Source organism: Chelonoidis abingdonii, chromosome 2 (assembly GCF_003597395.2).
Source record: "Chelonoidis abingdonii isolate Lonesome George chromosome 2, CheloAbing_2.0, whole genome shotgun sequence".
Lineage (NCBI taxonomy): Eukaryota > Metazoa > Chordata > Testudines > Testudinidae > Chelonoidis > Chelonoidis abingdonii.
In genome coordinates, this window is record NC_133770.1 from 243,377,462 (window position 1) to 243,390,972 (window position 13,511).

The 13,511-nt window shown below is 40.1% G+C and overlaps 1 protein-coding gene and 1 long non-coding RNA gene across 4 annotated transcripts in view; one reads left to right on the forward strand and one right to left on the reverse strand.

Moving 5' to 3' along the window:
* KCNB2 (potassium voltage-gated channel subfamily B member 2) overlaps positions 1–9,615 on the forward strand; it is a 277,227-nt gene extending 267,612 nt beyond the window's left edge. The window contains exon 2 of the mRNA XM_032794480.2: positions 5,771–9,615. Within this exon, the coding sequence (XP_032650371.1) occupies positions 5,771–7,942 (2,172 nt within the window). The 3' untranslated portion in view covers positions 7,943–9,615. The remainder of the gene's footprint in view (positions 1–5,770) is intronic.
* Positions 1–13,511, reverse strand: part of LOC116833157 (uncharacterized) — a 111,768-nt gene that overhangs the window by 84,741 nt on the left and 13,516 nt on the right. For all 3 annotated transcript variants that reach the window (XR_012655360.1, XR_004375618.2, XR_012655359.1), the window contains one exon: positions 5,518–5,593. This is a non-coding gene — a long non-coding RNA (uncharacterized LOC116833157). The remainder of the gene's footprint in view (positions 1–5,517; positions 5,594–13,511) is intronic.

The following is a 13,511-nucleotide window of genomic DNA, read 5'->3' on the forward strand; positions in this document are numbered from 1 at the left end:
GCTGCTGTTACTATTGCTCCCCTGCCAGACTTTGCCTAATGACTTGTAAAATCTAATTAATTGCAATACAGGGAGTCCTCGGACTTACGACACAATTCATTCTTCAGAATTGCGTTGTTAAATAGAAATATTGTAAGTCCAAACCGCTTTTCCCATAGGAATCAATGGTACAAAGGGGGGATTGGTTCTGAACCAAGGCTTGATACACTATTAATATCATCACAATAACCCAGATTTTTGTACTAAATGAATTATAGATGATTAATGCTGCAGCATCAATGTATTTACTGTACACTGTATTTTGTAAACAATATTCAAATAAACATATGCTGCTCAGAATGCCGGCAACACAGGCTCAGAAAGCTGGGGAGAATGGCACACATGCGGAGCCTCAGCCAATCACTTTTCAAGCTTTCTGGGGCTGAGAGCCAATAAAAAATGAGCAGCAACCCTACCTGACAATAAGCTTTCCTGCTGCCTCGTAGCCAATCAGAAGTGACCAATTCTAGCTCCATACCAATATAACACAACCAGGAAGTGGTTTCAAGCAAACTTTATGCAAATTGAGCATCATAAGTGTGAAACAAGCGTCGTAAGGGATGAAACAGGCAGTCAATTGAAAAGCATAAGTGGTATCCAACGTAAGTCAGGTGTCGTAAGTCTGAGGACTCCCTGTAATTAAAACATACTATGTGGAATGATGCACAGTTTTAATTACACTCTAAAGTCCCAATGAAATAAAAACTTTAAATTCTTGCATGCAAAGTACTCCACTTAGGAAGAAACAATCAGTTGCACACTTACAAAATGGGAAATGACCGCCTAGGAAGCAGTACTGCGGAAAGGGATCTGGGGTCATAGTGTATCGCAAGCTAAATATGAGTCAACAGTGTAACTCTGTTGCAAAAAAAGCAAACATCATTCTGGGATGTATTAGCAGGATTGTTGTAAGCAAGACACAAGAAGTAATTCTTCTACTCTACTCCATGCTGATTAGGCCTCAATTGGAGTATTGTGTCCCATTCTGGGCGCCACATTTCAGGAAAAATGTGGGAAAACTGGAGAAAGTCCAGAGAAGAGCAACAAAAATAATTAAAGGTCTAGAAAACATGATCAATGAGGGAAGATTGTAAAAATTTGGGTTGTTTAGTCTGGAGAAGAGGCGACAGAGGGGACATGATAACCGTTTTCAAGTACATAAAAGGTTATTACAACGAGGAGAGAAGTAAATTGTTCTCGTTAAACTCTGAGGATAGGACAAGAAGCAATGAGCTTAAATTGCAGCTAGGGCAGTTTAGGCACTGTCTGGGTGGCTAAGCACTCGAATAAATTGCCTAGGGAAATTGTGGAATCTCCATCACTGGAGATTATTAAGAGCAGGTTAGACAAACATCTGTCAGGAATATTCTAGATAATACTTAGTCCTGCCATGAGTGCAAGGGACTGGAGTAGATGACTTCACGACGTCCCTTCCAGTCCTACAATTCTATGATTTTATGATTATAGGAAACCAAAATAATTTCCTTTGCACTAAACATCCTTCAATAGCACGAACAGATATATAGCTGACAACTTAATTCTACAGTATTGCAAATCTGCCATTCCATGTGCATTTTCAACTCTTACTGAAACCCCTGGTGAACATAGGATTTGCATGTTACCAGCAACTGGCACCTAAAATGAATGACGCAGAGATAACAGGTAGCATCACCTTGATTCACTAAGTTGCACTCTTTTCTCTGGACAAGAAGGTCACGTGTCCAAATCCTAGAAAAGGGTTTGTTTTTGTATGTAATGCTAACAGTGCAGTGTTAGAAGGTGTGCTGTATTTCAGAGTCATCCATTCCTCAGAAGAGATCTTCCCCTCTCCAGTCCTACTGCACATTTTGAAAAGTGCACAAAATAATCCCTATATCCTGGCCAGCATCCCCTAACTAAAGTGAGGATTGATGACAAATTAGACAAATGCTGCCTTCATGATTTTATTATCTCAATATAACGCTGTCATGTACTACCTGGCTATGTCATATACTACTCTTTATATTCTGCGGCAGGCTAAAATGAGGAAGCAGTCAGTTTGGCTGACAGTAGCTCCCAGTTGCACAGTGCACGTTATTAACAACTTCACAGTTCCTACCTTGGCCACATTTATTTTTCCTTCAAATTTTTAAAATAAAATTATACTTTTCATGAGTACCGTCATTCCTCATCACCAGGGGAGGGTGAGAGGATTCAGAGGTGGGCTAAAGGGGGTTAAGTGGAAGGGGGTCCAACCCTGAATATTGGTTATTGGGCACAAGGCCATGTAACACAGCATTGGACCCACATAAATGGCTGATACATTTATTTAGGTTGGGGATGAGGTTAACCCCCACATTAAAATTATAGAACCCAAGGATGTGCAAGCTACAGCAATGTTATTCTAGGATGCTGAGGTATGTGCAATACCCCAGGCTTTATTTAGGCTTCAAACCTTTACACAGGGAAACCTGACATTCTAACATAGATAAGGCATGTCTCACAGTTGAGTGAGGAGTGGTTGCACTGCAATATGATTTGCTTGGGAATCCATTCCTTTGATAACTGACCTCAAGCCATGAAGGATTTCAGTTCCAGGACCACTTATTGGTACCTGGCTATCCAATCTTATCCTTCCATGTTCTCTTACCATCCTGCAGCAGTTTGCTAATGTTCACTTCTTTTCCCTGAATGGGAAGTGGGATGACTTTCTGTTGAGAACAGGCCCCTAGCAATGCCCTGAATAGAGGTGTAATGACACATACAGCCCAGCTTAATTAGAGCACAGCTTCTTTCCTCGCTCTGCTTGAACTGTGGGTCCAAGGAAGACCAAAATAGATGGCTCAGGATTCATTGAGCACAAGTAGACGGCTCTTATTGCCCTAATATAAATGGTTCTCCTCAGAAGGAAGAGGGTTGACAGGAGAGACTCTGGAGAGATGCATACCTGTCTGGGTTACTCCAAAGCATGAGTGATGGGTTCTACTTTGTATGTTTATTCTGCATTATTCTGAGTTGGAAAAAAAAAAACCTGGGGATTGTATCTGGGAATGACTCTAAGACCTCTGTGGCCTTTGTTGTTTGTATTTAGAGAGCTGAGTCTGCTGTAAGTTACAGCTCAACTTGAAAAGACTGTGTACCTCTCAAAGTATGAGCTAGCCCAAGCCAACGACCCCTACCTCAGTGGATTAACAAATTTGGTGCCCCTAGTCCCTCAAAAAAATTGCTGCTTCCCCCACCCCCTGCCAGCTCACCTCTGCTCCCCCACGGTAAGTCTGGGAGGGAGGGGGGAAAAGGGGAGTTGTGGCGTGCTCAGGGGATGGCAGCGGTGGAGTGGAGGTGAGCTGGGGCAGGGAGCGGTTCCCTGCCCCCTCCTCCAAGAGTCATTCCCCACGCCTGCTGGCCCCAGCTCACCTTTGCTCCGCCTCCTCCGATCGCGCCGCTACTTGCTTCTCCCTCCCTCCCTCCCAGCGCTTTTGCGCAGCGAGCCTGGGAGGGAGGAGAAGGGGAGTTGCGGCATGCTCGGGGAATGACAGCGGTGGAGCGGAGGTGAGCTGGGGTGAGGAGCGGTTCCCGGCCCTCCCCCGGGTTAATCCCCGCGCCCGCGGGCCCCAGCTCACCTCTGCTCTGCCTCCTCCAAGCGCAACGCTACTCGCTTCTCCCTCCCTCCCAGCGCTTTTGCGCAGCAAGCCTGGGAGGGAGGTGGAAGGAGGGAAGCACAGCACGCCTGGGGGAGGGGGCGGGCTGGGGATTTGGGGAAGGGGCGAAGCTGGGGAGGGGTCATGAGCAAATTTGCCGCCCAAGGCCTAGGCCTTGTTGGCCTAGGCGATGATACGCCGCTGCCCTCTCTCTGTTATTTTCATTGGGGTCAGTGAGTCAGCCGTCACATGTAGGACAGATTTGTATATTGCTTTATTGCACTCTATATTTTTTTGTATATTAGAGCACTTCCGGCTGCCTTATTGTATCTTTGGAAGAACACCAAACACCAAAAGATGATTTTAAATGAACCATTTCTGAGAAATGAGAACAAAGGCTTTTTGACTGAGCATCAATTAAATAGTAAAGCAGAAAATAATTAACATTAGTACTACTAATGGAAACATTGAGTTACTTATGGCTTTTTTTAAAAAAAATGCTTTTCCAAATAAAGTACTTCTATGGATTTGTTTCTCATAACTGTTAAACTTTCATAAATAATGTCAAGGCTGCCCATATTCCTTTCTCTTACAAATAACTGAACTAAATGCTAAAACCATTAAATTCTGTAATATATTCTGTTCTTTTATCATAATGCTAGCTATCTGAAGAAAAATGACCAGATATTCCTGACAAAATGAAAGCTACAAGACATTGAAATTCCTATTTCCCATTAAAATTAATGGCAAAATGTTTCTCCTTAGACTGAGATCAAGCCATTTCCACAACAATCTGTGGAACTTGTTCCATACAATGATCTGTGAGAACTTGATTTTGTTTGCCTTCAGGCTACTATATAAGGTTTTACTTCTCAACCAAGCGTTTGCCTAATCAGAGGGCCATTTCCTTCATTCTTTAAGTGCACCCAAACTGTCATAGATATCACAGCGATGCAGGATCAGGCTCTTAAGGCATTTCTTTTTCTTTCCTAGTTTAGACTTTTCTAGTTTAAAAACTGATGTTTGATTTTATATGTGATGAAATGAGAGATGTGTGCACTAAATTAGCTAAATTGAATGATTAATTTCAGAACATGTTAATCAATGTAATAGGGTGGTTGGTGGGGTCTGGTGACCTAGTAGTTGCCATTCTTAGTGCCGTCCTCTCTGTGGGTAGGATTTTCAGTCCTTCTCTTAATCAGAGGTGCATTCAGGTGGCAGGAGATCTATGCCTTTCCTGTAATAGGGGTCCTTAGCAGGGAAGCCTGGACCCACCCACTCAACCAGGCTCTCACCCATGACCCTAAGACGGTCAACTATGTCTGGCCCCTGAAGGTGCCTTCTGAGTTACCCTCCCTGGGACACTTCCTACCATCTGCCTTTCTCCTCGAGTCTGATATGAGGCAAAAAGAAAAGGCAACCAAAACTGTAAGCCCCAACCAGGCTCAGCATATAGTCTTCCTCCCTTTGGCAGGCTTCTCTGGCATCCTTGTCAAGAACCCTCATGGAGAGTCTGTCCTCCTCCCCAGCCTCCCTCCTTCCATGCTGGGTTGCTCCCTTTTCAATTCTTTCTTCAGTTGGAGCATGCTCTGCAGGTCTGGAGAGGTGGGGCTATCTGGGCCCAGTATCGCCCTTTAACCCCTTCAAGCCCAGTATGGGGTTGTACACCCCATCACAATCAGCCATTCAGTTTCTCACCAGTGAGTAAGGTTTAAAATAATTACATTTAATGCTGAATGCTAAAAGATGAATGTTTAACACAATTACAGAAACTGTGGCATTTTATATTATTTGCCTGTAGAGTTAATTTGTATTAATGAATATCAACCTTTTTATTTTAAAATTATAGGCCCATGCTTACCTTACTCATAAGTAGACCCTCTGGAGTCAATAAGAGAAGCAGTATTTGACTTGATGTGGGTAAATCTAGAGTTTTTCTTTGTGAAAATCAAATAAAAGAAAGAAAAAATAAAAGAAAAAATTTAGATAACTTTGACTTTATTTGGAGCACATAACACATTTTTTAAATAATACAAGCAGCCACTTACAAATACCTTCACTTTTAGCTTCCAGGATGGTTTGTTAACCAGAGCCTTGTTTATTTTGTTTTACAGATTTTGGCCATTGTATCCATTCTGTTCATCGTACTGTCAACCATCGCTTTGTCTCTCAACACACTACCTGAGCTTCAAGAAATAGATGAATTTCGACAACCAAATGACAACCCCCAGTTAGCACATGTTGAAGCTGTGTGTATTGCTTGGTTTACTATGGAGTACCTTCTGCGTTTCCTGTCCTCACCAAATAAGTGGAAGTTCTTCAAAGGTCCATTAAATGTGATTGATTTACTGGCCATTTTGCCATATTATGTCACCATCTTCCTCACAGAGTCCAATAAAAGTGTGCTGCAGTTCCAAAACGTCAGACGTGTGGTTCAGATATTTCGTATTATGAGGATACTAAGGATCCTTAAACTTGCCAGGCATTCAACAGGCCTTCAGTCTTTAGGTTTCACTCTCAGGCGAAGTTACAATGAATTGGGTTTGTTGATATTATTTTTAGCAATGGGAATAATGATCTTTTCCAGCCTTGTGTATTTTGCTGAAAAGGATGAAGACGCTACAAAGTTTACCAGTATCCCTGCATCGTTTTGGTGGGCTACCATCACTATGACCACTGTAGGATATGGTGACATTTATCCTAAGACTCTACTCGGAAAAATAGTTGGAGGACTATGTTGCATTGCTGGAGTGCTGGTAATAGCCCTGCCCATACCAATCATTGTGAATAACTTCTCTGAGTTTTACAAAGAGCAAAAACGGCAGGAAAAGGCCATTAAAAGAAGAGAGGCCCTTGAGCGAGCTAAAAGAAATGGAAGCATTGTCTCCATGAACCTGAAAGATGCTTTTGCGCGCAGTATGGAACTCATTGACGTAGCAGTGGACACAGGAAAGCCTGGCGATCCAACCAATTCAAAGGATACACCTGATGATAACCACCTATCTCCAAGCAGGTGGAAGTGGGCCAGAAGGACAATGTCTGAAACAAGTTCAAATAAGTCTTACGAGAACAAATATCAGGAAGTTAGTCAGCAGAGCTCCCATGAGCAATTAAATAATGCTGCTGCTGCTGCTTCCAGCCCACAACACCTGAGTGCTCAAAAACTAGAGATGTTATATAATGAAATTACTAAAACTCAGTCTCAGCCTAATCTTAATGCTGGCTACCAAGATCAGCCAGTAAAACCATCTGAGTATGAGGAAGAAATAGAAATGGAAGAGGTTACTGGACAGAGAGATCAGTTGCCAGCTGGACATACAGATGTCATTACAGACATGAGAAGCACATCTAGCATTGATAGCTTCACCAGTTGTGCAACTGACTTCATAGAAACAGAAAGGTCACTTCTTCCTCCTTACCTTGGCTCTCACCTGCAAATGAGATTCCCAAGTGACTCTGTTAATCTAGAGGACAACCAAAGAACAAAGAGTTCTCAATTTGTATCACTCACAAGAGAGAAACTGTTTGCCCCTAGAGATGTCACTTTTGACTATAAGCCAATTGGCATTGCTGCAAACAATGATGGTTGTGGCTCCCAAACTGTTCTGCATGGTCATTTGCATTTTGACAGTGCCGTGGACAGCCCCAAAAGTTCTCTAAAAGGTAACAATCCATTAAAACCTAGATCCCTTAAAGTTAACTTTAAGGAAAACAGAGGCAGTGCTCCACAAACTCCACCAAGCACTGTGAGGCCATTGCCAGTAACAGCAGGAGCAGACTTTACACAGTCTACATCTCAGCATATTAGCACCATTCTTTTAGAAGAGAATTCACCTCAAGGTGAAAAACCTATCATGCTGGGTGCTGATGCCTCGATGCTTTGCCAGGAACCTCCTAAAAGATCATCCCCTCTGTTTCCCAAACAAAAGCTTTTCACTTTCCCTTCAAAAGAGAGGAGAAGCTTCACTGAAATAGACACTGAAGAAGACGACGACTTCATGGAGATCTCTGGTGTGAAACAAAAAAAGAAGCAGGATATCAAAACAAATTGCTTTGGGGACAAACACAATGATGGCACCCATTTAACAGACGAGCCAAGAGTCAGCTCTTCTTCACCCAAAAGCATGGGTCACAACTGTACTCAAGACATTTACCATGCTGGGAGTGAAGTAAAGAAGGACAGTAACCAAGAAAGTTACAAAACAGAAAACCATTTATTTGCCCCAGAAATTCATTCAAATCCAGGAGAAACTGGTTATTGTCCCACACGTGAAACCAGCATGTGACTAATCACAAAAGCAATAAAAAAACCTCTTCTTAAAACCACAGTTAGTAATGCCTGTGAACTAAAACATGGAAGCCTCAAAACAAAAAACAAAAAAAAGTGCATAAAATTATTGTTTTTGCATGGCATGAAGAGTTGTTTAGTTTACGTACTGTTTAAATAAAGAGTTCCAAGACTGCTTTTTGTAACAAACAAACAAAAAGAGAGAAAAAAAATGACTCAAGAACAGTGAGTAAAATAAAGAGAGCTCTGTTAGGAGCCAGTGTTCTGCAAAGTCTGACATTATTGATCCTTTCATTTTATGATTGTAGACAGATTTTAAACTTTGTGAACTTTTTTTTCTCTTGGTTACAATGAGTTTTAGAATTTGCACAGGAAAGGATTAAAAGTCAATGCATGCATTCATAATGATGTGAAACAAGGTGCTTTGAGCTTGCAAAATGAATATATTTGTAAATAGTTTGGGGGGGGGGGGGGGGAGCTACTGTTATCAAGGATCTGTGGACATCAAGTTTCCTGGGACACAGGTACTTCCTTCACAGCACATTGCCTGGAGGATTTGTACAGACTTATGTTGCAAAATTGCAACTTCTGCTTAAAGCATCTCACATATCTTGCTTTCTGTTAAAACGCTCATGAGTATATTTGTTTATTTAAGGGACTACAGTATTTTTAGTTTATCTGTGCTGTAAATCATAGTATTTTTTATTTGCATAAACTTTGTTGTTGCATTTGTAATTTAAATTAAGGATTCTTGAGAAAAAGTATAGATTTAATGACCAGAATTGAAGCATTTGATATTTTATATACGCACTGCCAAAATTTCATGATTTATAACAATGCCCCATCATAAAATAAGAATACAAACCATACAATTATTGCTGTGGCAATAAATAGGGCCAAATGGCCATCAAGAATGAAACAGTTTATATCCAAAGAGTTCTCACTCTCAATACAATTATTTTCAATTCTTATGTTTGCTGAATAATTTTTTTCTTTCTTTTGTTTTATTTGATGATCTCCTGAGGGCCCTTTTTTAGCATTTTCTCCCTTTAACCTACAGTTCTCTTTTCTCCTTAACTATGGTGTTCATATTCCAGCTGGAGGGCAGACGAGCAGTTGAAGGTTGTTGCCATTGCCACTCCATGGATCAACAGAAAAAAAGCATTTAATTACAGGAAAATATCAGCCACACTATTCCCCCCGATGACAAAGCATCTTTTATTTTAGGGTGTACTTGAGCTCTGTCTCAGCCTTGGGAAAGATGCTGAACCCAAACCTAGCTTATAATGCACCAGTGAAACTCCTGCATGAATGAAGCTATTCATTTTTTCTCATCCGGTAGATTTTTTCACTTCATAAATCCCCATATGTCTGATGAATAAGCAGATTCACAATAATGTAAACTAGCCAATATTTTTCCTTGTCAAAACAAATAATTTCATTTTTATATTTTCCTCCGATTACTTCAAAAATATAGAGCCTGATGTTCTTCTTACTGACAGTGGTCTTACAATGGTGTGTACGAGCTCCTTGCCTGAGATGAAGGATTTTCCAGTGGTTAGGGAGCTAGCCTTGTACTTGAGAGACCCAGGCTCAGTCCCTTGTTCTACCACAAACTTCCTGTGTGACTTTAGGCAAGTCATTTAACCCCTCTGTGCCTCAGTTCCCCATCTGTAAAATAGGAAAAACAATGCTCACAGAGGTCTTCTAAGGAAAAATATATTAAAAGCTAATGAGGCTCTAACATATTGTGGTAATGGAAGCCATAAAAGTACTTGAGATAGAGAGCTGGTGTAAATCAGCATAGCTCTCTTCATCTCAGTGGAGCTTGGCCAATTTACAGAAGCTGAGGATCCAGCCATGTGATTCCATTCACTTAAGCAGAGTTGCCCCTCTTCTAAGTGAGTGGGACAGTTCGGTCCATGATGTACTTCTCTTAGAAGAGAGAACATTTTTGTTACAAAGCTGCCTTCCCCAAAACACTACAGAGCTGACCATGCAGAGCTTACTCAGGTCTCACCCATGTAAGGGCTGCAAGATAGAACTCCAAATACCTGTTCAATTGACTGACCAAATAATAAGCATGGCATAGTTCCTTGGTTTAAAATAGGAAAATCTTTAATTGTTGGTCTTTTAAGGATTTTTTTTTTTAACCAAAATGAGTCCATGTGTTTCCTGTGTGATTTGAAACCTTGGCGTACTATATCATTTCTCCCAATCAGTGTCTGGTCATTAATTCTCAAAATAAAAATGCCCTTTCTGTCCTTCATTGTAGTCCAGGTAACCCTATTACTATATATAATTTTACCTATTTCCATGGCACTCTGCTGAACACTTTTCAACCATTTGTTTCACTGTTCCAAAACTTATCTCTTGAATGTTTTGCTAGTCGTTAATCTTCTATATTTATTTTTATTGTTTACTGATAGACATTTTCAATGACTCAGACTAAATGCCAGTGCATTTTATATGCCTAAAGTGTTGGTCAGTGCGTATTTTCTATTTATAGTTTTGTGAAATCACACAGTCCTATTTGATCTGCCTTTAGGTTCTAGCCAACAAAATGAAAACCAAGTTTAGTCCAAATGGAGCCCAGTCCTTTAGTCTTAACCTAGGGAAAACTCCCATTCAAGTTAATGACTCTCTTCAGGCTAACCCCCAGGTCTAGGGTTCTGATGCGGCAATGTGCTCCACACAGGTCGACCTCTGAACATGGTCAGAGGCCCTTTGAAGTCAGTGGCTTTCTGTACAGGAGCAGGAGTCTGATCATGTGGAGCTCATTGTAATTTAATCCTTAAGTCTCTCCTGAGTTAAATCAGTCCTTTATCAGGTCCTGATTCTGCTCCTAGTAAAGTCATTGAGAACTCAGTGGGTGTAGAATCAAGCCCTCATGTCTTGTGCAGGAAAATTCCCACTGAAACCAATGGGAGTTTGGCCAAATAAGGACTGAATAAAACAAAGTAAGGACTTTGAGATTTGGCCCCTAGTAAAGTCAATGAAAGCTTTGACTGAGTAAAGGTCACAAGACCAGGCCCTTATTGGCCCTTGTATTTGAAACATTTTCAGAGAAGCACAGAAGCCTGGAATTGAACAGGCAAAGCCAATGCAGTTCTCATTAATAACAGTCACAGTAATTTTAGAAATCTTGAGGGCAGAAGGATTAGGCTTTAGAAATGTTTTTTATGATAGTCTAGTTCATGTAGCACAATGTTGATCATGCTGAATTATATTTCCAGGAACACAGGCTTGCACAATGGGCATTTCCAGCCTAGCCTAGAAGCAAGGGGCCCAGTCCTGAACACCTAACTCATGCAAAACTCCAAATTAAAATATTGACCTGAGTAAAGGCTGCAGGACTGGGCCTCCCTCCAACAGAGGAAGCATGGTCATGGGTGATTTGATTCAGTAAAATTAATCCGTTTAAAATAATGCAAAACTACTTGACCTACATTTTTTTCTGCTTTTCCTGAGACTTCTGAGACATTTCAGACACAATTCTGCTCCCATTTGCCATATATTACAATAGAAGGAGACCTTTTAGAGTTTTGGGGCCAGATTCTACACTAGTATAAACAGAGTGACTCTGGTAACTCCAGATTTACACGCACAGCCTTGCAACTGAAACTGGAGTCTGGCTCTTGGCATCCCTGGAACACGAAGATCATTCATGAAGATGATTTTGAAACATAGACAAAGAGTATTTTTTAAATTTTTACATTGATTTCAGAATCCTGAATCAAAATTGTGATTAATTTTCCATATTTTAGCCAAACTTACATGTTTAAAAGAGATTTACGTATCAATCAGAACATATTCTGATTGTCTAAATGACGCTATTCCAGATGAGGGGTAGAAAGTAATATATTGCAAAAAGTGCAAAGTAAATATATGATAAACTATGGTTATATAGGAAACATATAATCTTAAGAATATAATATGGAGGATAAAGTTATTGCACTACAATTTGTGTAAACCAACACCACCTTTTTCAATAAACACAAAAAGCCTTTTAAACTTCATTTTATAGAACGTGTGAACCCTTATGCTGATGCACCAATATAATGCACTGCGTTCTCATTTCACAATTGGGTTTAGAAGTCAAACACTGCTAAGTTTAAAGAGGTGGTTTGCCATCTGATACAACACCAAAGCAACTGAGCTGAACAGCTATTTATTTCCACTGCCATACTACATAAGCAAAAATATGTATCTAAAACCTTGTATTTTTGTTTCTAACCTTTAAATCAAAGCAATAATTGGTTTCTTAGTTCCTATTAACGATAGATATCATCTGGTTTCTTCTAAATTAAAAACATTGACATGTTTTAATGGTTGTTTTTTATACATGTGGATCAGAAGCTTGTTTAAGGTTCTTTATGTCTATTTGGAATCATGTTTATCCTGAAACTAAATCCCAAATATATAAGTGAAAATAGAAACAGAAATTAGTTATGTTTTCAAGCAAAATGAATTAGAAATGAGAGAATCCTGAATACAATGTTTAGACTTTTTAAGAATTTCATGGAATATTGAATTTAAAACAATTTGAACTTTGACGTTCTTGTGCTTGCATAGCAGTTCATTAACTGCTTACGCTACTGCCTTTTTAAAATAGCTTTGACACAAGGGCTCAATTCTGCTGTCATTATCAGGCCAAACTGCAAGCAAAGTCAATGGGGAAAGTTGCAGATTGGCCTGATAAAGGCTCCCACCCTAACTGATTACATGTTTATTTTCATTAATGCACAATTTTGCCTTTGATGGCAATGAAAAGATATGATCGTATAAAACATTTAAAATGAAACAATAGCAGAAAGACGCTGTCTCACAGTAGCCAGCCCAGGTCCACCAGGAAGTGCAAATGCAATAAAGGGAAGAAAGGCAGAGAAATTGTAAGTAAACAAGGCATGTTGTCAATTTTAAAAATATCGGTTGTTCTTATACATATATAATGAGGAAAATATGGGTATGAAATATAGCATTAAGGCTCTAATTCTGACCCTAACTTACCTATAGTCTTGTACAGCAGTTCCTAAGGTTCTTCACTGAGAGTCTCAAACCAGTGAATTATGTCTCCATCTACCTAGTCTATCTACCTGGGCATGTACGCCATGCTTATTATAATATTTGAACACTTTCCTGAAAAATAAACTCACAGTAAAGTCTCATTGTTGAGCTTTGCTTCTCCTCCCTTTACCCCCAAATGACAGATATAGCCGTGCAAATATATAGAGAAAATCATTATTATTTATTTATTAAGGAAATTTATCATGAAGGGAGAAGTCTTGCATTTTGTCTTGCGAACAGGGAGATTCATGCTCAGTGTAATCTCTCATGGAAGGGAGTTAAATTTCATCCTGTATTCAGTGATGAACCACTGTAATATCCAGGACACCAGAACACTTGCCACACTTTGAACCAGACAGAGCTGTTTCAAAACTGTTGCCCTCATTTCCTGTTAACACATGTATTGTAGCAGTCAAGCAGTCTAACGAAGTCAGCATACAATAGGTGTGGGTAAAGGCATAAATAGAAGCTAGTGTTTCTGGAAGGTTTTAATTGCTATT